The 24,066-nt window shown below is 49.5% G+C and overlaps 1 protein-coding gene across 1 annotated transcript in view; it reads right to left on the bottom strand.

Annotated features, from left to right (window-relative positions):
- Window positions 1-5,672: 5,672 nt before the first annotated feature.
- Window positions 5,673-24,066, bottom strand: part of MAML1 (mastermind like transcriptional coactivator 1) — a 46,798-nt gene continuing 28,404 nt past the window's right edge. The window contains 5 exon segments of the mRNA XM_030926725.1: window positions 5,673-9,049; window positions 12,000-12,096; window positions 15,137-15,376; window positions 17,800-18,573; window positions 18,575-19,216. Coding sequence (XP_030782585.1) covers window positions 8,067-9,049; window positions 12,000-12,096; window positions 15,137-15,376; window positions 17,800-18,573; window positions 18,575-19,216 — 2,736 coding nt within the window. The 3' untranslated portion in view covers window positions 5,673-8,066.

The following is a 24,066-nucleotide window of genomic DNA, read 5'->3' as shown; positions in this document are numbered from 1 at the left end:
GCCAGGATGGCTCTTTGGAGATGTCCCAAATTGAGGCAAGGGGGTTGGGGTCTCCATACTCCCATATTGACAAGTCCCCAGACATGGGCTGCCCCTGGAAGAAGGCGTAACTTTGGGCAGCTCCCTTCCACTGAACACAATTCCCAGAAAGAGTCAGCTGTGAGCTGGCAGCAGCTCCTAACAATGAGTGTCCAACACTCCTGGAAATGAGTCTCAGTCCTGAAAGGTATCTGGAGTGTATCACAGTCTCCGTGACTGTCCACTCAGGCTGGTCCAGTCTCCCAGGTTTGGAACAGCCACAGAGAGGCTCCATACACGGTTAGCAGTGGCACACTCAGGCTTAGACTCGCCCTGTTCTCCTGCTGTAGTGTTCCTATAATGCCACAGGTTTACTAAGAAGTGGACCCAGGGGAGGGGAATCCAGGATCAATTGGATAGAGTAGGTTAAATGCAAGGAATGAGAGACAGCTGCAAAGTTTAAGGAACGTGCCTGTTAATGCACAAACAAGAATCAAAAAGAAGTCACAGATTTATCTTTTTATGTTTTAAGGGACAGGGTTGGCTGGGTGTGGTGGCTCACGCCTGTAATCCTAACACTTTGGGAGGCTGAGGCAGGAGGCTCTTGTGAGCCCAGGAGTTTGAGACCAGCCTGGACAACATAGTAAAACCCTCTCTCTACAAATTTTTTTTTTTTTTTTTGAGACAGAGTCTCACTCTGTCACCCAGGCTAAAGTGCAGTGGCATGATCTTGGCTCACTGCAAGCTCCACCTCCCGGGTTCACACCATTCTCCTGCCTCAGCCTCCCCAGCAGCTGGGACTACAGGCGCCCGCCACCATACCCGGCTAATTTTTTTAATATTTTTAGTAGACGGGGTTTCACCGTGTTAGCCAGGATGGTCTCGATCTCCTGACCTCATGATCCGCCCACCTGGGCCTCCCAAAGTGCTGGGATTACAGGCGTGAGCCACTGCGCCCGGCCACAAATTTTTTTTTTTTTTTACTGGGGCAGGAGAATGGCATGAACCCAGGAGGCGGAGCTTGCAGTGAGCCGAGATCACACCACTGCACTCCAGCCTGGGCGACAGTGCGAGACTCTGTCTGGAAAAAAAAAAAATTGAATTAGCTTGGCATAGTGGTATAGGACCTGTAGCCCCAGCTACTCGGGAGGCTGAGGTGGGAGGAATGCTTGAGCTCAAGAGGTGCAGGCTGCAGTGAGCTATGATCATACCACTGCATTCTAGCCTGAGCAATTCATAGTGAGACCATCTCAAAAAAAAAAAGACAGTCTTGCTATGTTGCCTAGGCTGGAGTACAGTGGCTATTCACAGGTGAAATAGCTCACTGCAGCCCCAAACTCCTGGCCTCAAGCAATCATCTCTCTTTAGTCTCCTGTGTACCTGAGGCTACAAGCAAATGCCACCATGCTCAGCAAGATTTAATTTTTTTCATTTTTCAGGCAGTGTTTCACTCTGTCACCCAGGCTGGAACGTAGTGGTACCATCATGCTCACTGTGGCCTCGCCCTCCCAGTCTCAAGCAAGCCTCCCACCTCAGCCTCCCTAGTAGCTGGGACTACAGGAGTGTGTCACCACGCTCGGCTGATTTTTTGTAGAGATGGGGTCTCACCATGTTGCCCAGGATGGTCTCAAACTACTGGACTCAAGCAATACTCCTGCCTTGGCCTTCCAAAGTGCTGGGATTATAGGCATGAGCCACCGCACCCTGCCAAGATTTTTTTTTTTTTTTTTTTTTGAGACGGAGTCTTGCTCTGTCGCCCAGGCTGGAGTGCAGTGGCCGGATCTCGGCTCACTACAAGCTCTGCCTCCCGGGTTTACGCCATTCTCCTGCCTCAGCCTCCCGAGTAGCTGGGACTACAGGTGCCGGCCACCTCGCCCGGCTAGTGTTTTTGTATTTTTTTAGTAGAGACGGGGTTTCACCATGTTAGCCAGGATGGTCTCGATCTCCTGACCTCGTGATCCGCCCGCCTCGGCCTCCCAAAGTGCTGGGATTACAGGCTTGAGCCACCGCGCCCGGCCACCCTGCCAAGATTTAAATGTTTTACTACTTGGGGACTAGGACCTCCTTAGGTCTCTGGCTCTAGACAGGTTGGATGGCAGTATCTATAGCTCTTGAAGATTCTACATGTTGTTGGACTGTCTTGTGTTACATAAAATAATCTGTTATTACAAGTATAAAACCAGCCTAAAACTTTAAAATTCATGATGAGAAATGATATCAGTAGTAATAAATCCAAAAGTAGTCAGCAAGCATTTGTCTCTGCTACATAAAATGTAGTTAGATCTTAACTTAGTAAGGACGCAAAATTCCAGTTTTTCGTCCTCAGTCTTGAAAAGTTCTGCTTTCCAGGCACAAAAAAAAGTGGAGGCCGCCCCCTTGATCCCACATAGCAATTTAACACAGCCTGCTGCTTCTCACCACAGCCCACGTGGTCAGGGCTTGCTTAAGGTGGCCTGCAGTGTGGAAATCCTCAGAGTAAGTCTGTTCTGCAGCCCCAGCAGGCAGCTGCTGCATGTATGTGTTTCTGTAGCCAATGGCAGCTAGTTCTTCCTAATGTACGTTACCCTTCCCAGAAGATTGACAGGGTGGTGGATCCTTGAATTCTGCCCTTGTGATGCCGGTTTCTGCTTTGGGTGGGAGTCTCAAGTTATCTTTCCTAACTTCCATGAAATGGTTTTCATGCACTAGCTAAACTGCAGCTCAGCTTACGCAACCATGCAAAGATGATATTATCCATGAAGTGTAAGTAAAGCCAATCTGAAGAGTGGCCAGGACATTAACTGCTTGAAGGCAAAAGGGGGAAGAAAAGTCCAGTAAAGAAAATTTGTCACTACTCGCCATTTCTTGTGCTGGCCAGGGCAGTGCCTGGAACACTTAAGTTCAGCCACTAGCTTTGGATCAAGTTCGCAGGTAGCTAACATCTTGCATTTTTCAACATCTTTAGAGCCACACTGCCAGCTCCAGGCATCAGCTGGCTGGCCTGCAGGGAGCATTATTGATAATGCCACCAACCATGGTGTGCCATCCAACTCCAGGGGCAAACAAGAGACCCTGGAGCTTGTCCTTCACTTACCTTGGGCATCTTCTGAGACTGGACTGGGGAGGTGGGCAGGCTTTGCCCAGGTTGGCAGAGGTTTCAGAATAGTGCAGGCCTGCAATGCAGGCTTGCTGCAGCTCACAGGCACCTGGAGGATGGCAAGAGCCACCATTCTACTAAATGCAGTGGCATATTGCTTGCTTTTAAATTTGTGTTTTTTTGTTTTTTTTGTTTTTGAAATAGAGTCAAGCTTTGTCGCCCAGGCTGGAATGCAGTGGCACGATCTTGGCTCACTGCATGCAATTTCTGCCTCTCAGGTTCAAGCCATTCTCCTGCCTCATTCTCCCAAGTAGCTGGGACTACAGGCGCATGCCAACACACCCAGCTAATTTTTGTATTTTTAGTAGAGATGGGGTTTCACCATGTTGGTCAGGCTGGTCTCGAACTCTTGACCTCAGGTGATCTGTCTGCCTGGGCCTCCCAAAGTGCTGCGGTTACAAGCGTGAGCCACCACGCCCGGCCTGCTTTTAAATGTAACACATGTGCAGGCATCTGTTAACTTGCTCCTCAGCACTCCTCCCTCTTCCTGTTAACTGCACTTTTTTTTTTTTTGAGACAGGGTTTCTGCTGCCCAGGCTGCAGTGCAGTGGTATGATCTTGGCTCACTGAAGCCTCAACCTCCGGGGTTGAAGTGATCCTCCCACCTCAGCCTCCTGAGTAGCTGGGACCACAGGTGTGTGCTACCATGCCTTTTTTTTTTTCTTTTTTCAGAGACAGGGTCTCTTTATGTTGCCCAGGCTGGTCTCAGTGATCCTCCCACCCTGGCCTCCCAAAGTGCTGTGATTAGGCCTATGTTGTGTGTCACTTTCTTAACAGACCTGCATTGCTACCATATCTACAGTAGTCTGTGGCCCACCCCAGCCTCTGCAGCCCCACTGCCCTCTATCTCGTTACTGGGCTTTAGCTTCTCCCTAACACTGACCTGACCTGTGTGAAAGCTCCTTCCCATGAGATGGTGAGCGCTGCGCTGCAGGAACCTTGCCTTCCTGTGCTGCCGCCGTTTCTGCCATATTCCCCGCCTCTAGGGTGATGCCTGGCCGCAGCAGCTTCTCCCTAAACATTTGCCGAGTCGAACTGTCCCTTACCGAGTCCTCCTCCATCACCCGCAAGCCTGGCTGGTGACCTGGAGAGACTCGGGGTGGTGGCAAGCTGCAGGGATCTGGAACTGCCTGGGCCTTGCCACTACTGAGGCCTGGCCGTCCGACGTCTCCTTTGATTCTGAAAGTTACTGGGAACCTTACAAATGGGCTGTAGGGAAATAACTTAAAGGATTATATTAGCCAGATTTCTTTTCTACTGGCTTACAGATTAAGAGCCCCAACAAAACCATTATTCCAAATGACTACATCCAAAACCTTCATAGATATTTTAAACGGCTGCATCCTATCTCATGGAGTGGAAGCACCAGTTTGCTTAACCAATCCCCGAGGGCAGCAGTTCAGTGCCTCGTAAGTTTCTGCGACTGTAAACAGCAGTACTGAGACCACTACTGTGCTGTCCCTTTTTCTGTACCCAGAGTCATTTTCGAGGATGGCTTCTCAGAATTGCAACTGCCCAGGCAGACACAGCACAAACATTTTAAGGAGCTTGATAACGTCTACAAAATTTCTTCCCACAAAAAATCATACAGCAGCCAGCCTCCCATACTGTAGCCAGCACCAGGCACCGCTCAGCACTGGGCATCTCACAGGCAGAGCCACTCACTTCTGTTCTCATTTGCGTTTCTGGATCACCGCACATAACGTGCATTCTTAGCCAAGAATTCACAGGGAGTCTCCAGAGTTCTCCTCCTTTACTGTGCCTTCTACGGCAAGGCCACGAACACTGTTTCCTGTGTGTCACAGATGTCTTTCCCCTTTGTATTAGCGTAATCTAGCTTTCTGAGTCTATCGTGGCATGTCTCCTCGCTGTGGTCCCTGAAGGCCGTTTTTCTCTGCCCTTTGAGGAACTCCAGCTTCTCCCAGGCTGCCCTGCTCCCTGCTCCCAGCAAAGCAGAGCAGGGAGAGTTCTGAGGTGAGGGGCCTCATTCACCCTTTCGGTCCGGGCTGCATCATCTGGTCCCCCCTCACAGTGTGCCACAGCGCACCATGCTTACAATCAAAAAAGGCGAAAACCAAGCTCTATGCTGAAGAGAAACCAAACAGGGCATGCAGCAAACAGACTTCAGGGGCAAACCTAACGGTTCTACGTGAAGCACAAGAAGCACCCAGCAGCTAAGACAGCAGAGTCATCTGGTCCAGCTCCCTCCATCAGCTGCACGGACGCCCGTGAGTCCCAGGGCACAGGCTGCTTTCTCAGGGTGATGCGAGCTCTGATTTAGTATCTATCAGCAGATAACAGAAGCTCCTCTGAGGCTTCAGCCAAACCAACTCCCATCCAACAATGTGCAATAAGAAAGCAGCTAAATCTAAGACTCAACGAGCCTTTAAACAACGAGCAGTTCTTTAAAAATAAAAATAATAATAAAAAACAAGAAAAGCAAGCAGCTAAATTACAAAAGAAAACCAATCCTCAAACTTCTGCCGCAGACCCCAGGTGACGTCAAATACAAAGGTTGTTTCCGTACTAGCAAAATACTTTATTTTTATAATGATAGAACAAGGAAAGTAAAGATTTCTTTTTGGTGTATACCAGAGTTAAGGGCAGTAGAAGAATATGGGGATTAATAGGACTTTTATGCACTTTTGATGACAATAAAAAGTTAACAATGCCAACCGTTTGCCATGAAACTCATCGAAGCCCCCAAAACACACATATAAAGGACCATAATTTTAAAATCTATAAAAGTAAAAAATATACAGTTGAAAGCTCTGGCGCTTATTCCATCTTTCATATAAAATTGTAAACATTTATTTACACAAAGCAAATGTGTATAACAAAAGTCTGAGCACCCTTTTCTTCTGAGTCGTGGCTCCTGGAAGACGGGGCTGTGCACAGAAGCAAAGTCATCTCCTCCCCTGACTCCCGAAAACCAGATTCATAAATAAAGCCATGGGCAGCTCCCTGGGGGGACCCCAAGAATCACATTTTATTGCTATGACACTGCAGCAAGTGAGGAGCCCACTGTGTCGCCGGCCCCAGGACTAAGGCAGCGTGCAGGGCCAGTAAGCCCTGGGGACAGGGGTGGGAGACGGGGCAGCAGCCAGATGGGGTCAAGAGAGGAACAAGGATCCACAACCAGCCTTCAGCCGATTTTTGGGAGAAAAGCCGCTGAGGTCACCCTCTTCCCCTTCAGATTGGGGATCTCGCTCAGAAGGTGGAATTTTCACTGGCTTTATGATTCACCCCTTCTCTGAGAGCTAAACTGAGTATATGGAAAAGGTAGGGAAGGTGTTTTAAGGAGAAATGGCCGACATACCACCTGGGGTGGCAAATGGCTATTAGAAAAAAAGATCTGAGGGTCCAAGTACCCCCAGTGAGAAAGGCACTGCTGGTGCAAAATAACTACCAATGTGTGTACAACCTCTCATTCCCTCACCGCGACTCAGGCTGGTTGCATGAATATTTTCCTTGGCTCAATTCTTCACATAGGATACTCCTGAATGATCCATTTGGAGACACCAGGGAAATAAAAACGGGGTTGCAGTTTCTCCATAGAACACTCTGTATCTAAGCCACTTTTCAGCATTCTCTTTTCTTTCCACCATTCTGTGTAAAAGGGTCTCACCCTGTGCTGACCACTTTCGTTATGGGGAAGGGCTCTCTCCATCTTCGTTTTCCAAAAACAGCTCACATGTCATATTCTATTTTGTGAACCCTCAGCTTAGTCAAGTCCACTTGAATCTTTAGAAAGGATGTCTTAGTGTTATAAAGCAATCTCTTTAAAAAGTGCAAGTCATCTGACATGGGAGTGGCAGAAGTTGTCAAACAAAGTGGAATTGCTTCCTCTGGGCCGGCCTGCGGCCTCCTTCCCCAAAACCTTTATGCTAGGGTTCCCTTAGGAATTCTAAGACTCTTGCTTTCCCCCTCCAATGGAGTAAATAATTGTTTTGCATTTGGGCTGCAGAGAAGAGGGAGAGGCAGACAGAAAGGCCACGGGTAAAGGAAACACATCTGTGCACAACTGCACAGTGACCACGCTCCCACCACGGGCAACATACACGTTCAGAAAAACTGCAGAAGGTGGGGGAGACATAATACTCCAGGACACAGGACTCCCACATCTCTACCTTCCATATGTAGCCTGGGTCCTGCTGCCAGGACGTGGGAGGAAGGGCTTCCAGGGGGCCTTGGGAGGGAGGAGGAGCTGCTAGGAAGACCCTAGCTGTGTCACCCGACCTGCTATTCCATGCCTCCTGTCCCTTTTTGGCATACGCAGTCAACAGCCTGCACTTAGGGAAGTAATTTTCCAGTGGCCTCTTCTCCCCTGAAAGCTGACAAAGAGCAGAAACAAAAAAGGCTCTTAATCAAAAGGAAACCCTAGGTTTCCAATGCCACTTAATTGATTTAAACCATCACCTATCCTAATCTGTTTAAAAACCTTTTGTAAAAAAATGTAAAAATCTTTTCTATGCTACAAATTGCAAATAATTCTGCTATATAAAGTTTGAACAAAAACTTGTCCCTAACACTGGGGTAAGTGGAGAAATATTGGATAAAATCACCATGATGGCACAGATTTTTATAAGCCTGATATCGTGGGGTTTCACTGTTGTTACTGTTGGTTTTTTGGTCATTTGGATAGAAAACCACCTTTAGAACCCTATCCTGCTGTCCCAACACCAGGTACTGATGCCAGCAGAGGGGCTGGGGCCAGCCCGATGGACCGCAACTGCTGGCCTGAGGGGCGCAGCCACGGACCCTGCCCAGGGCCAGGCCTCACCTGGAGCTTGGGCTCTACTGCCCAGCTCCCCCGGCCATGGGCTTTTGGTCCTAAGTAGTTGCTCTTTCTTTGAATCTGAGAAGAAAAATATAGGATGAATGAACACTAAAAACACTACAAATCCTTCCATTACTGAGACCCTAACAGGTCGTCCAAATCACTCATCCATTCCTCTGACGTCCTGGTCTTCAGCAGGGAGTCGATCAGGTCGGTGTGTCCAGCCACACTAGAGAGCCCACTGCCACCTGGCTGCCCGCTGTAGGCAAAAGGCAGCTCCTGGCCCGCGGTCCGCACAGGGTAGGCCTGGGTACAGTGCAGCCCTGCCCGACCGCCCATCTGGGAGGCAGGGCTCTGGCTGAAGGCCCCCAGCTCAGGCCCTGCTGGACTGAGGCCAGGCAAGCCCTGCTGAGGGGCCGTTGCGGGTGGTGCTGGGGCAGGGGCGCTGGTCCTCTGCTGTGCACTCACTGGGGAGAGCAAGGACCCCACTGCAGCTGCTGAGCTCATGGGAGCCATGGGCCTGTTGGGCACTGCCTGGGAGAACTGCGGGCTAGACATTTTCAGGTGGGCCTGCTGCTGCATGTGGAAACTGGAGGCTGCAGTGAAGGGACTCACGTTGCTGTTTCCCGGGGTCTGGCCACTCAGGGTCGGCATTCCCTGATGCTGCCAGGAGGAATTCTGGCCTCCCATGGCTGGTGACACCCTTGGGACCGGCGGCTTTGTTAAAGCAGGGTTCAGGGTCCCCTTATTGTGCTGCTGGGAGAGGCCAGAGCTTCCCAGAGAGTTCTGCCCATAGGCAGCTGAGACGGAGGTGTTCTGGCCCACGCTGGTCTGCCGTGGAATGTGGGCATGTCCATTGGTGGCCTGTGGCGGGGCCTGGGCAACTATGTGGGTTATGCCAGAAGCCATGCCATAGAGGCTGCTCTGAGGCATGTTTTGGGAGCCAGGGAACTGAGCCACACCCCGATCCTGTTGGCCTGAGTTTGCAGGGAGAGAGGAAACTGAAGCATGTCCAGGGCCCATTTGCATCAGATTCCCAGCCTGAGGGAACACTCGAGGACAGCTGGAGTTGGATGGACCCAAGGTGTTCATGCCGGGCACGGCAGCAGAGGACCCTACAAGACAGAGAGAGTCTGGCAGTCAGGAGTGGACCACCACTGGGCCCCACTGAGACAGGAGCCGCAGCACCAGAAGTCTCATGTTCACGGCGCACTGGGAAGAGGGCCCTGGGGACGATGGGGCAGAAAGCCTCCCACAGGTGGAATGGAGGACTGGTCTCTGAAACAATGATGGGGTTCAGAAAGGCACAGAGGAAGGGCAAAGCCCCAGGGGAGAGAAAACCAGTGACCTGCTTCATTTAACTTTCAAGCACCCACCAAATTTCTGCTCTGTGGGGACCCTGTGGTGGGCACTGGGGACTCTGAGGTGGACCCAACGCAAGATCCGCCTCTGGGAGGCAAAGTTAGCACATGGCATGATGGGGTGTGATGGGGCACACCTGGCCAGCAGGCTGCAGGGTGCAAGCCAGAAGCCCTGGCATCTGGGAAGCCTTGGGGAAGGCTTCAGAGAGATGGTGATGAATCCACTGGGTTTACAATCACATAAGTTTAGCAATTTAACAGTTTGGGGAAAAAGAGCATTCCAGGCAAGTGTGTGCAAATGCAGAGTCAGAAAAAGGCATCTGGGTGGGAAACTTTCAGAGGCTGGCCGTGGCCAGGGTATGGAGATAGTGGCCAGCTGATTACAGATAAAACGGAAGAGCTAGTTCTGGCCAGATAAGGAAGAGCTGTGGATGGCGTGTGAAGAACGGGGTTGTGGCTGGGCGCGGTGGCTCATGCCTGTAATCCCAGTACTTTGGGAAGCCGAGGCAGGAGAATCACGAGGTCAGGAGATCAAGACCATCCTGCCCCAAACATGGTGAAACCCTGCCTCTACTAAAAATACAAAAATTAGCTGGGTGTGGTGGCGCACGCCCCCAGCTACTTGGGAGGCTGAGGCAGGAGAACTGCTTGAACCCGGGAGGCGGAGGCTGCAATGAGCCGAGATCACGCCTCTGCACTCCAGCCTGGGCCAAAGAGCAAGACTCTGTCTCCAAAAAAACAGACAAAAAAAGAACGGCGTTGTAAAGCCCAAGAGTGGCTGGACTGAGAGTGCGGCTGAGACCATGCTGGGAAGAGGCTGTTCAGTCATGGAGATGAGGGAGGGCAGACTATGTGGGAATGGGGGGTGGAGGCGCAGGACTGTGTGACAACATCTCACCAGACAATATACCATCTTATGTCACACGATTTATACTATGAAATGACAAGATCTTCTATACTATGAAATTACCAGATCTTCACTGAGTACCCACCCTGTGGCAGGTGCTGTGCTGGAGAGACAGCAGAGGATGGAACAGAAAGCACCCCTGTGCTCAGGGAACTGCTGTCTAGGCCTCCTGGCTTAAGCAATGGACACATGGCAACACCATTAACTGAAATAGGTTTTGTGGGTAGGAGAGTCATTGTTCAGGGATTGGCCGTGACTCAGTGCTTTTTTCTTCCTCTCTACTAGCAACTATATAATAAAAATTGGGGCCGGGCACGGCGGCTCACGCCTATAATCCCAACACTGTGGGAGGCTGAGGCCAGCGGATCATGAGGTCAGGTGTGCAAGGCCAGCCTGGCCAGCATGGTGAAACCCCGTCTCTACTAAAAATACAAAAATTAGCCAGGCGTGGTGGCGGGCACCTGTAATCCCAGCTACTTGAGAGGCTGAGGCAGGAGAATTGCTTGAACCTAGGAGGTGGAGGTTGCAGTGAGCCAAGATCGTGCCACTGCACTGCAGCCTGGGTGACAGACCAAGACTCTGTCTCAAAACAACAACAAAATTGGATTGAGGAAAAGAGGAGAGCTGAAACAGGCTATTTCATTCCCATCAATAATCCACAAAATGTCAGATGGGTTTGAAGGCAGAAAACACAGGTCAGGCCCATGCTTCTGAGATGCCTGCAGATTTCAACCCCAGGCTGACCCCGGGTAGCACAAACATGAAAGCGCACCCGGTCTCCTCCAGGACACACAGCTGTGGTCAGTCTCTCTGGGACCCTTTGTAGCAAGATCCCAAATAATGAAAACCAGAGGTTTCTAGGACATTCTGAGAGGAGCTAGGAGGGCGGGCAGACCAGAACTTACTGTATCCATTCCCTGAAATCTCTGGGCATTTCTGGAGGGATGGCCTATGAAATTCCCTGGCACATCTCAGAGGCGACAGCTAGACTCAAGTGTGCTTCCTGTCCTTTTCTGGCTGACTGTCCACTAGTGATGCTGCCATCTGTGATACTCAGTGAGCAGACAGGAGGAGAGAAAGAAGCCAAAGGCCACGCAAGTGCATTAAGTCCTCATCTGGAAGATAGGAGAGTCAATTTTTCGAACACATAAAAGCAGAAGCAAAGAACTTTCTTAAGAATTACAGAAGCTATGGGCCGGGCGCGGTGGCTCAAGCCTGTAATCCCAGCACTTTGGGAGGCCGAGACGGGCGGATCACGAGGTCAGGAGATCGAGACCATCCTGGCTAACACCGTGAAACCCCGTCTCTACTAAAAAATACAAAAAACTAGCCGGGCGAGGTGGCGGGCGCCTGTAGTCCCAGCTACTCGGGAGGCTGAGGCAGGAGAATGGCGTAAACCCGGGAGGCGGAGCTTGCAGTGAGCTGAGATCCGGCCACTGCACTCCAGCCTGGGTGACAGAGCAAGACTCCATCTCAAAAAAAAAAAAAAAAAAAAAAAAAAAAAGAATTACAGAAGCTATTTCCTGTTGATAAGATGTCCTCCAGCTAGAAATGATTTTGCTTCAGAAAACTGTACAGCCAGGGACCTAGCAAAGGTAGTTCTAGTGGTTTGTCTCTGTGCCCTCTTCTCCTGATGCCGTGCAGTAACTAGAAAACCAGGCCCCTTAGGCAAACTATATGATGACAATGCATGCAGTTTGATGAAGTCAAGGCATAGAGCTGGCCAGACAGCAGGGATTCAAAGAGCACCAGGCAGCAGCCTCCCCTGTCCCTGCTCCTCACGCAGACACCCCCTACCTGTGAACTGTCCAACCTGCTGTGGGAAGCTGCCTTGTGTCGGGTCTTGGTACTGGGGTGGTGGGCGGGTCAGATGGCGCTGAAACTGTTGCTTCTCCTAGAAAATGCCAAGAACCACAAAATAAAACCAACATATAACAAAATCCAAAACACATGGAGTGAGGGAGGTCAGAGAAAAGTAACTTACCCAAGTTTGTTACTCACAAATGGGCTCCTGTGGAAATAGTGCTGATTTCATTTTGGGGTTTTTAAATAGTATGAAACAGATCTAGGAAGCAATGACTTTTTTTTTTTTTTTTTTTTTGAGACGGAGTCTAGCTCTGTCGCCCAGGCTGGAGTGCAATGGCCGGATCTCAGCTCACTGCAAGCTCCACCTCCCGGGTTTACGCCATTCTCCTGACTCAGCCTCCCGAGTAGCTGGGACTACAGACGCCCGCAGCCTCGCCCGGCTAGTGTTTGTATTTTTTTTTTAGTAGAGACAGGGTTTCACCGTGTTAGCCAGGATGGTCTCGATCTTCTGACCTCGTGATCCGCCCGTCTTGGCCTCCCAAAGTGCTGGGATTACAGGCTTGAGCCATCGCGCCCGGCCGCAATGACTTTTTTAAAAGGTAGGTATATCTGTTTTTAAAAAATGGACAGCCAATTAGGAAAATGCAAATCACAGCTACAATGAGATCCCACTAGGATGGCCAGAATCAAAGTCAGTTGATAACAAGTGGCTGGTGAGGATGCAGAGAAACCAGCACCCTCATACACTGCTGGTGGGAATGTAAAATGAGACAGCCTGTGGGAAACAGTCTGACAGTTCCTCCAGAGGTTAAACATAAAAATTACCATGTGATCCAGCAATTCCACTCCCAGGTATCTACCCAAGAAAAATGAAAACAGATGTCTATATGAAAACTTGTACATGAATGTTCACAGCAGCAATACTCATTAACAGCCCAAACAAGAAACCCAAATGTTCATCAACAGATGAATGAATAAAATGTAACATATCCGGCTGGGTGCGGTGATTCACACCTGTAATCCTAGCAGTTTGGGAGGCCGAGGCAGGCGGATCATGAGGTCAGGAGATCGAGACCATCCTGGCTAACACAGTAAAACCCCGTCTCTACTAAAAAAATACAAAAAATTAGCCGGGCATGGTGGTGGGCGCCTGTAGTCCCAGCAACTTGGGAGGCTGAGGCTGGAAAATGGTGTGAACCCAGGAGGCGGAGCTTGCAGTGAGCCGAGTTCATATCACTGCACTTCAGCCCGGGTGACAGTGAGACTCCGTCTCAAAAACAAAGGGCAAACAAACAAACAAAAAATCCATACAATGGAATATTTAATTATCAAGAGGAATGAATTGCTGTTACATAGTACATGATTGAAAATGACATAACATAAATATAAAATGTCCAGAACAAATTTTTTTTTTTTGAGACAGAGTCTCGCTCTGTCACCCAGGCTGGAGTGCAGTGGTGCTATCTCGGCTCGCTGCAAGCTCCACCTCCCGGGTTCACGCCATTCTCCTTCCTCAGCCTCCTGAGTAGCTGGGACTACAGGTGACCGTCACCATGCCTGGCTAATTTTTTTGTATTTTTAGTAGAGACGGGGTTTCACTGTGTTAGCCAGGATGGTCTCGATCTCCTGACCTTGTGATCCGCCCGCCTCGGCCTCCCAAAGTGCTGGGATTCCAGGCGTGAGCCACCGCGCCCGGCCCAGAGCAGACAGTTACAGAAAGTGGCTCAGGAGCTGGAGGGGCCAGGTGGGTGGGAGAATGGCTGCTCATGGGTATGGGATTTGTTTTAGGGTAAGGAAAATGTTTTCTAAAATGGATTGTGGTAATGGCTGCACAGCTCTGTGATATACTAAAAATGACTAAATTGTTCACTTAAGTGGGTGAAGTATATGTTGTGTGAATTACATCGCAATAAAGTTGCTTTTTTTAAAGGCAGAACTGAGGCAATGATTGTCCTCAATGAACTTCACTGTCTGGAGCCAGTTCTTATGTCTTTTTTTTTTTTTTTTTTGAGACGGAGTCTGGCTCTGTCGCCCAGGCTGGAGTGCGGTGGCCGGATCTCAGCTCACTGCAAGCTCCGCCTCCCAGGTTCACGCCATTCTCCTGCCTCCGCCTCCCAAGTAGCTGGGACTACAGGCGCCCGCCTCGTCGCCCGGCTAGTTTTTTGTATTCTTTAGTAGAGACGGGGTTTCACCATATTAGCCAGGATGGTCTCGATCTCCTGACCTTGTGATCCGCCCGTCTCGGCCTCCCAAAGTGCTGGGATTACAGGCTTGAGCCACCGCGCCCGGCTCTTGTCTTAAAGATGTAATTTAAGGCCGGGCGCGGTGACTCACACCTGCAATCCCAGCACTTTCGGAGACCGAGATGGGTGAATCACTTGAGGTTAGGAGTTTAAGACCAGCCTGGCCAACATGGTGAAACCCCATCTCTACTAAAAACACAAAAATTAGCCAGGCAGGGTGGTTCTCACCTGTAGTCCCAGCTACTTGGGAGGCTGCGGCAGGAGAATTGCATCAACCCCAAGGTGGAGGTTGCAGTGAGCTGAGATTGCGCCACCACAGTCCAGCCTGGATGACAGAGCAAAACTCTGTCTCAAAAAAAAAAAAAAAAAAAAAAAAAAAAAAAAAAAAAAAAAAAAAAAAAAAGAACTCGCACTCACACTTGTAACCCTTAGTGCCTGCACACTACACTTGGTAACCAAGCGAGTGAACTGTGTGCCCTTCAGGGATAACTTCACTTCCCTCTTCTCGTTCTGGATTATAACAGGCTTTGTAGGGGCAGCAAAGCTGACCCCATAGTGGACTGACAGACACGTGAGCTCAGTGGCTTGGAAGCTGCTGACCAGAAACATGGGAAAATGTCCCTTCCACAAACAGTTTTAGCCCCAGAGCCTGCCTTGAGTACTCTCCAAGGACTAAGTTGCACACAGCAGCTTCTGACATAAGACTACCCCCGTCTGAGAAATGCCACATTCCTGGAAAGGGGTTTTTAAAAGGCAAAGCACTCTAACAACAGGCAAGAAAGTCAGTGCAAATCCACACACACAAGCAGAAGGTGTGACTGCAGCAGTGACTCAGGTTGCAGGCAAAGGTGGGAAGTGGTGGTTTCCTTCCACCTTTCTTTTTACCTGTTCTGCCAGAAGGTGCTGTTGCCTCTGAAGGAACTGCTGTTGCTGTAAATGCTTTTGCTGTTGCTCCCTTTGTTTCTGCTGGTCCAAAAGCAACTGATGCTGCTTCATTACAGCGGCCTGTTGCTGGCTGCTGAGATAGGGGGAGCTGTTGTGGGAGTTGGCCACGGACACGGCAGGCGGCTGGGTCCCAACACTGGCAGCCTGGGCTGGCACCGGGACACTGGAAGGGTTCTGCTCCTGTCAACACAGATAGAGGACTGTGAAGTCTCTAAGCTCTGATCAGACCAAATAAGCTCCATCCAGTGAGAGTCTCATTCAAGATTCACTCTCTTGAAGCCAAGTCTCTGCTTCCCTTCTGACCTCCAACAACCATCCCATAGGGCTGGGGCACAGAGCAAAAGTGATGACATCTGAGCATACAGGAACCCAGCAACGAACAATTACTCCACATGTGTAAATTTTGCTCCCAGTGACTCACCAGTGACGAAGGTATGGTTTTACATTAAGCATATGTCAGCTTTCCTATTTGCATACGATAGTTCCAGTAAGCAATCAAGGCTTATAAATGCTCCCTTATCAGGACAGCTGAGTGCAGAGGGGGCCAATAGGGGAAGAATACTTTTTTTTTCTTTCTTTTTTTTTTTGAGATGGAGTCTCGCTCTGCCGCCCAGGCTGGAGTGCAGTGGCCGGATCTCAGCTCACTGCAAGCTCCGCCTCCCGGGTTCACGCCATTCTCCTGCCTCAGCCTCCCAAGTAGCTGGGACTACAGGCGCCCGCCTCGTCGCCCGGCTAGTTTTTTGTATTTTTAGTAGAGACGGGGTTTCACCATGTTAGCCAGGATGGTCTCGATCTCCTGACCTCGTGATCCGCCCGTCTCGGCCTCCCAAAATGCTGGGATTACAGGCTTGAGCCACCGCGCCCGGCCACTTTTTTTTTTGTTTGAGACGGAGTTTCACTCTTATTGCCCAGGCTGGAGTACAATGGCGCGATCTCGGCTCACCACAACCTCTGCCTCCCAAATTCAAGCGATTCCCCTGCCTCAGCCTCCTGAGTAGCTGGGATTACAGGCATGTACCACCATGCCCGGCTAATTTGGTGTGTTTAGTAGAGATGGGGTTTCTCCACGTTGGTCAGGCTGGTCTCGAACTTCTGACCTCAGGTAATCTGCCCACCTTGGCCTCTCAAAGTGCTGTGATTACAGGTGTGAACCACCGCGCCTGGCCTAGGGGAAGAATACTTTGAAGGGGACTTTGGTCAATGGAGACCACTCTGCCCCATGTGCATAAACCTTAGATTTGGGGCTATCCCTGAATGACCCGAAACTGTCCATCTGTACAAGCATTTTACTGGAAGAGAATGCTTAGCTTTTGTCCAATACCCATCCTCAAAAAATACTGAGTACCAATGAGAACTTAACAGATATTCTCTGTCAGTACACAGATCAAAGGCGAGAGTCATGTCAAAGGCTACCTCAATACTATCCCATCATTACTGACATTTAGAAGAAAAGGGGAAAACTTAGCAGAAGATAGGCAAAAAGCAATCATTATTTAAACCAGTTCAACTTGTTGCACTCCTTTCTAGTTATTCATTCTAAGATTCTGTGGTATAATTTCTTCACTCTAGTCACCAGAAGCTTAAGAACTACTGAGAGTGCTTTGTAAGGAGCAAAGTGCCGGTACCCAAATGAGAAGCACCCTCACTGCGCAGCCGAGTCTTTCTTCAGGCGTTTAATGGCGTGAGACATCTTACTGGCTGAAATGAGTGGAATTATCAGCATTGGGAGATGTTTAAACTGCTTACAGTTTTTGGCTATTAGAAATAACCACACAATGAATATCTTGGATATAACTTTTTCTTTTCTTTTGGATTATTTCTTTAGATCAACTTGTAGGGTATATAGTGTCAATGCACATGAACATTTTACAGCGTGTGAAAAATATGTAATGTCAAATGACTTCCCAAAAGCAGTGAGCTCATTTACACACTCTCATCAATACAGGAGTGTGTCTATTTCCTCATGATATTACCAGCACTGGGCTTTTTAATTCGCAGAATTTCAGCATGTATTACAAATTCACAAAGGTGCTCACTGCAGGCTTATCTGCAGTGGTAGAGAACAGGAAACAACCCAAAGGGCCATTTTCCATTTGATGCTACCAGGCTTTAGAACCACGACGAAGTAACCATAGAGCTGAGCTGTGCTGGGAAGCAACACGTGCCTAAAACGTTATAAGCTTACCAAAAATTAGGGAATTTTGTACATGGAGATTTGAAAGGTAGTAAAAAAAAAAAAAAAAAAAAAGCCAAGCCTCTAAGAAGCACATTAAATGTAATCTTTATCTGCAAAGCACAGCCACAAATTACTTAATTTAAATCCTGTGGCATGAAAGAGACACTGGACTAAATGCAGGTGATTCCTCAAACCTTTGTGTAGTTAAAAATCCAGCTATGCTAGGGAACTTTACCCTATTTTTTATTAACAACCAACCCTGGTTTATTTTATAAATTTCCACTCCCAAGAGAAGCAAAGGATGACAGCAGCTATTCCCTCCTCCCTCTTCCCACAACTACCTCGGACCCAATTAACATCCAAAGTAGCGAGTAATCTCACGGAAGCACCTGCAGCAGAGGAACAGAAAGCGAAGGCTCACACTTACCTGGCCAGGTGCAACAAGTGATCGGAAAGGCATATTTCCTGGCTTTGGCTTCATCAGAAACAGTGAGTTCTGCTCGTGACTCAGATGGGACAGCTGCTGGGGAAGATAAGCCATCAGGGCTGGCTTGCTCTGGCCAGACCCCGGGCTGCCTTGCCCACAGTCCGCTTTGTAATGAGAAAGGGGTTTTGTATTGCCGTAGTCCAGCACAGACCCTGGGTTATTCACAGAGTTCTGATTCAAGTTACTCGGTGGTTGGTGACTCAGCAGGTTCACATGGCTGGGCTGGAGGTAGGGGCCTCCGGGCCGAGGGGAACTCTTATTCACACTAGGCATCATGAGCAGTTTGGAGTTAGTGAACTCTTGCTTGTAGCTGGAAGGGCTGGCAGGCTTCTCCATGGGGTAAGGGACATCTAAGGAACTGTGGGAGGGCCCCGTCTGCTGCCATGTGGACATCTGGCCCGGGGCTGGTGCCGGGGTGGCCTGCTGTGGGTTCTGGAGCATCTGCTCGCGCTTCTGCTTGGCAGCGATCTGCTGGAGCTGGTGGGCAGAGGACAGCTCTGAGGGCCCTCCTGGGCCCTGACTGGGCAATACCACACTTGCAAGGGCTCTTTGTGCGTTCTGGGCCTGGGCTGATGCCGGCATCAGGTTTGGACTGGGATTGTCCGCCCCAGGCTGACCAGAGGTGTGGAATAAGGTTTGGGAGCCCCCTAGGCTGGGGGAATCTGTACTCACAGGGGCAGAGGAAGGCCCCAGAAAGGTCTGCCCTGCAGACCCAGGCCCTCACTTGTGGAGAGCCTAACTGTTCTTGCTCAAAGGCTGCTGGAGAGAATTCCGTCTTAATATTAATGTCCTGTGTCAAGGGGGTTTGTGTGGCAGAGCCAGAAGACTCTGGGTCCTTCTTCTCCTCAAAGTCCTCATTAAACAGGTCCTTCATGTCTTCATCGGGCACTGACCTGTTCAGCTCCTCGATGAGCTCCTTCCACTCCTGCTCGTTAAGGTTGAGGTCTGGCATGAGGTTGCTTTGCGATATGGAGCCGACAGTCCCAGTGATCATGCAAGGCAGGTCTTCGACAGGCTCCTGCTTCAGTTCTTTATTCAGGCTCAGAGGAAATGACTCACTGGGGTTACTGCCTCCGTTCAAGTGGAGGCTCGAGTCAGCCAGACACTTTTTGTTGAGAGAGTCTAGCCCCAGAGAGTGCTTCCCACTGGGCTGCAGGGCATCTGCTCCAGAAGGCTTGTCAGGCTGACCGAGGGGGGAGGCTGGAGGCAATCCATTGGAAGAGACGGTGACTCCCAGAGGGGCCTCCCGGCGAGTCTTCTTATGCCCAGGAAAGAGGTCCCCGTAGCCATTCTGTTGATCACCATTCTGAGGGGAAGTGGTGCTGTCAAGATTCCTCTTAACTGTATCATGAAGATGCTGAAAAACATTGAAAAGAATGACTTAGATACATATGAATTTGCTCTGCCACGACAGTAACAAGCCAAGGGCTGACGTCCCTGCAATGCTCGCCAGTGGGTTCTGCTTGCATAGTTTACACTCCCACTTCTGGGGACACACCTCCATTTTCCCTGACGGTCCTGTACCTGGCCAGTCAGAACTGATGTCTAGCTAAAGTGCTTCTGCAGTCCTCTTTCTACAGGAGACAGGCATGAGGCTGCCCACAGCCATCTCATCTGGAGGTATGCCCAAGAATGGAGCCAATGAAAAAAGGCCAGAGATTACACACACACACACACATATATATATATTTTTTGAGATGGAGCCTTGCTTTGCTGCCAGGCTGGGTGGAGTGTGGTGGTACAATCTTGGCTCACAGAAACCTCCACCTCCTGGGTTCAATCAATTCTCGTGCCTCAACCTCCAAAGTAGCTGGGATTACAGAGGTGCGCCACCATGCCCAGCTAACTTTTGTTATTTTTTGGTAGGGACAGGGTTTCACCATGTTGGCCAGGCTGGTCACGAACTCCTGGCCTCAAGTGATTCACCTGCCTCAGCCTCCCAAAGTGCTGGGATTACAGGCGTGAGCCACTGTGCCCGGTCCCTTTTTTTTTTTTTTTTTGAGACGGAGTTTTGCTCTTGTTGCTCAGGCTGGAGTGCAATGGCGTGATCTTGGCTCACAGCAACCTCCGTCTCCTGGGTTCAAGCCATTCTCCTGCCTCAGCCTCCGGAGTAGCTGGGATTACAGACATGCGCCACCATGTCCGGCTAATTTTGTATTTTTAGTAGAGACAGGGTTTCTCGATGTTGGTCAGGCTGGTCTCGAACTGCATACCTCAGGTGATCCGTCTGCCTCGGCCTCCCAAAGTGCTGGGATTACAGGTGTGAGCCACCGTGCCCGGCCGGCCCCTCACTACTTCTTATTGGGACTATTTGCTTGAACACAATCATGTCTAGTCTGACACTGTGACTCTGCTTCCCATTTCCTCCTCGATGGATTCATGCCACTGAGGTTATTAAGATTCTGCCTTGTGCCACAGACAAGTGCTGTGGGGAACATAAAGACAAACAAGGCAGCTCCTCCTCTCGTGGGCTTTCAGGACACAGGACAGACACAGACATGGCTACAGACTGAGAGCAGCGTACAGTAAGTACTCTGGGAGTTCAGGGGCAGCGACTTTAAGATGAGAACATGTCAGAAGGGATGGGAAGGGAAAAGATGGAATCTTTGTACTACTTCCTCAGCTGCCTGTGCTGCAGTCAGGACTCAACTCCACTGCCCAGAGGAGGGGCCTATGCTCAGCCTCTGAACACATGCTGCTCCTTTCCTGTGTTTATTACGTTTTTGTCCTTTATCCCCCACCCCCAGTACCATCCCCCCTTCCCATAAACTCTAAGCATCTATAGCATGTTATTAGAAAATGTTCCAAGTAATAGCCCTCATTATTATCTTTAGACAGGATTCAGAGGAGACAGGGAGCCCCCTGTGCTAGCTTCTCCCGCTGCAGAGAAGGGCCACCTGACTCTCCACACCAACCCCAGGAGCCCAGGTGAAGTGCCCTGGCCTGGGTGTTCTGCCTGGGGCAACTCCACGGGCATCAGTTCTCAACAGCAGACTACCCACTGGACACCAGGGAGGACCATTTTCTCAACCTCTAATCCCCAATTCTAATGTTCCTGTTCCTTCTTTTCCCAACAAGATTTGCTTTTTTCTTAACTGTTAAAGCTGACTACACAGTGCTCTATAAATCCTAGCCAAGTCAGTATTTTTAAAAATCCATATATGGGTAACTAAGTCGGTCTGAAAAAAAAAAAAAAAAAATCGCAGGAATGCCTGACAAATGGAACTGCAGGGCAGAGGTAAGCAACAATCCTAGAATTCAGGAACACCGCCCCACAGCTGCAGGACGTTTGCTTTACTTTCATGCAGGTTCTTCTGCTTTCTACTGCCACCTAGGGGTGGAAGGGAACCATGCACATAAAATAGACCCTTTTTAAAAGTCATTATTTGAAAAGTTTTCCTTGTGGAAGGTAAATTCATACCCATTTAAATGGTCAGAGGAAATAAAAATTAGTTGCTAAAATTTCCTTGATTTTCATCTTTTCTACCATTTTCTTTTCTTTTTTTTTTTTTTGAGACAGGGTCTTGCTCTGTCGCCCAGGCTGGAGTGCAGTGGCGCTACCTCAGCTCGCTGCAAACTCCGCCTCCCGGGTTCATGCCATTCTCCTGCCTCAGCCTGCCTCAGACCCCACCTGGGACTATAGGTGCCGCCACCACGCCCGGCTAATTTTTTGTATTTTTTTTTCTTTTTTTTGAGACGGAGTCTCGCTCTGTCGCCCAGGCTGGAGTGCAGTGGCGCGATCTCAGCTCACTGCAAGTTCCGCCTCCCGGGTTCATGCCATTCTCCTGCCTCAGCCTCCTGAGTAGCTGGGACCACAGGCGCCCGCCACCACGCCCGGCTGATTTTTTTTTTATATGTTTAGTAGAGACGGGGTTTCACCGTGTCAGCCGGGATGCTCTCGATCTCCTGACCTTGTGAGCCACCCGCCTCGGCCTCCCAAAGTGCTGGGATTACAGGTGTGAGCCACGCGCCCGGCCTCCTTTTCTACCATTTTCTTTTGTTCCACAGTGCCAGGTCTGGGCTATCTGTAAATCTGGGAGCTCAGTTTTCCATTTTCCAAGGAGGAAAAAAGAAAGAAATCTAAAGGGTCAAGGCACTTGATGAGTCAGCTGGTTGTCTCAGATTAGAAACAGAATCTTTCTTTGCCCTAGCAATTACAAAAGCTACCACTCCCTCATTCAATACCCACATGCCAACAGCTGCAGACAAGTTCCAATGTAACAACTCAATTTTGTAATACCTATTGCTTTTAACCAAAGGAAACAGTAGGCCATTTTCTCAACTACTCACAAAATTTAACTGGAATAACGCAGGCGGGGATAGGAGTGTGTAATGTGGTGGCCCCGGCAGATTTTTAAGCCCTGAGCATTTGCAGGAGTGTCTGATACGCAGGGCAAAGATGAGTAAGCCTTGGAGTCTGAACTCCAAGAATTACAATAGAGATAGGAAAACAGCCTGAACAGATTAAAAGTTATGTAAGAACAAACACAAAAGGTGCTGTAAAGCAATACTAACTGGCTGCCATGTATAAATACAGCAGACTGCTCCAGCGCATCTGGTACTTCTGGGTGCTCAGCTCAAAGGTTCCTGTTGTAACTAACGAAGAGTTTCTGTAGTGTACAGGGTTACAGGAGGACCCAGTCCTGGGAGATAATATGACCAGATGCTCATGGTCAGCTGGAGAATCACGTGTGCTCAGCCTTCCACCAAGACACCCTGCTGACTAACTCCCATCCTAGCCTGTGCTAGCTCCCTCCCTGGGAGGCCACTCTCTCCAGGTGCCACCTGCCATCCTCTGCTCTGGGAGAGGAGCTCCAGGATACCACCACTGCTCTGAATCAAGTTAGAGCTGGCCACACCTTTTGGACTCCTAAGCAGCATCCTGTCAGTCTCTCACCCACCATGCACTAGCCTTATAGGAAGCATAATCCTTCGTCTAGTCTCCACTTCCTCCTTCTTCAACCACCCACCACTACAATCCCAGAATGCTTTGTGGCCAAACTCACCAAAAAACAACACCTACATGCTTCCACTCTGAACTGACAGACATAGCTGCTGAAGACACGCATGGTTCTCTCATCAGTGGTCCTTATGCACTGGCAGCCAATGCCACTGTCTAGCCCTACTCATCAGGAAATTTGCTTTTCCTCCTGCCTCCTCTTTTACCTCTTCTGTCATCCTCCTGTCAGCCAAACTCCACCAGTTTCCACCCCTTAGAGCCAGCACCTTGATCTATGGTAATATGGATTACATTCCTGGCTAATGTGGAAATTGATGGGATGTGGGGGAAAGGAAGGGAGGAGTTGAGAACTGCTTTCTCCAAGGCCAGCAGTGATCTTCCTACTGCTATACACAGGCCATATTTTCAGTCCTTCCTTTCCCTCTCTCCCCGCACTCCCTTCCTCTCCCTCTTATCATCTCTTATTAATTCCATCTTTATTATTATTACTGAGACAGAGTTTCGCTCTTGTCGCCCAGGTTGGAGTGCAATCCCGGCTCACTGCAACCTCTGCCTCCCAGGTTCAAGTGATTCTCCTGCCTCAGCCTCACAAGCAGCTGGGATTACAGGCATGAGCCACCACGTCCAGCTAATTTTGTATTTTTAGTAGAGATGGGGTTTCACCATGTTGACCAGGCTGGTCTCAAACTCCTGACCTCAGGTGATCCACTCGCCTCAGCCTCCCAAAGTGCTGGGATTACAGGCGTGAGCCACTGCGGCCAGCCAATACAGTTTTTAAAAATTATCTCACATCCCATCAGCGCTCAAATTTTCCTCTCTCATCAGTATCTTTTTAAGACAAACTAACTCCTTTCTTCTTTATTATGGGAGATTTCAAACACACCAAAAGTAGACAGAAAAGTATAATGAGCCTCCCCACAAACCCACTGCCCAGTTGAAACACATGGCCAATCTTGTCTCATTTATACCCACCCACTCCTTGTGCTAACCTGGGAATCACATTTCTCCTTAAATACTTCAACTTTTTTTTTTTGAGACAGTTTCTCACTCTGTCACCCAGGCTGGAGTACAGTGGTGCGATCTTGGCTCGCTGCAACCTCCAGCTCCCAGGCTCGAGTAACTCTTAAGCCTCAGCCTCCCCAGTAGCTGGGATTACAGTCGTGCGCCACCACACCCAGCTAATTTTTGTATTTTTAGTAGAGATGGGGTTTCACCATGTTGGCTAGGCTGGTCTCAAACTCCTGACG

Source organism: Rhinopithecus roxellana, chromosome 3 (genome assembly GCF_007565055.1).
Source record: "Rhinopithecus roxellana isolate Shanxi Qingling chromosome 3, ASM756505v1, whole genome shotgun sequence".
Classification (NCBI taxonomy): Eukaryota; Metazoa; Chordata; class Mammalia; order Primates; family Cercopithecidae; genus Rhinopithecus; species Rhinopithecus roxellana.
Note: the sequence above shows the minus strand (reverse complement) of the source record. Positions and strands in the feature narration are given on the sequence as shown.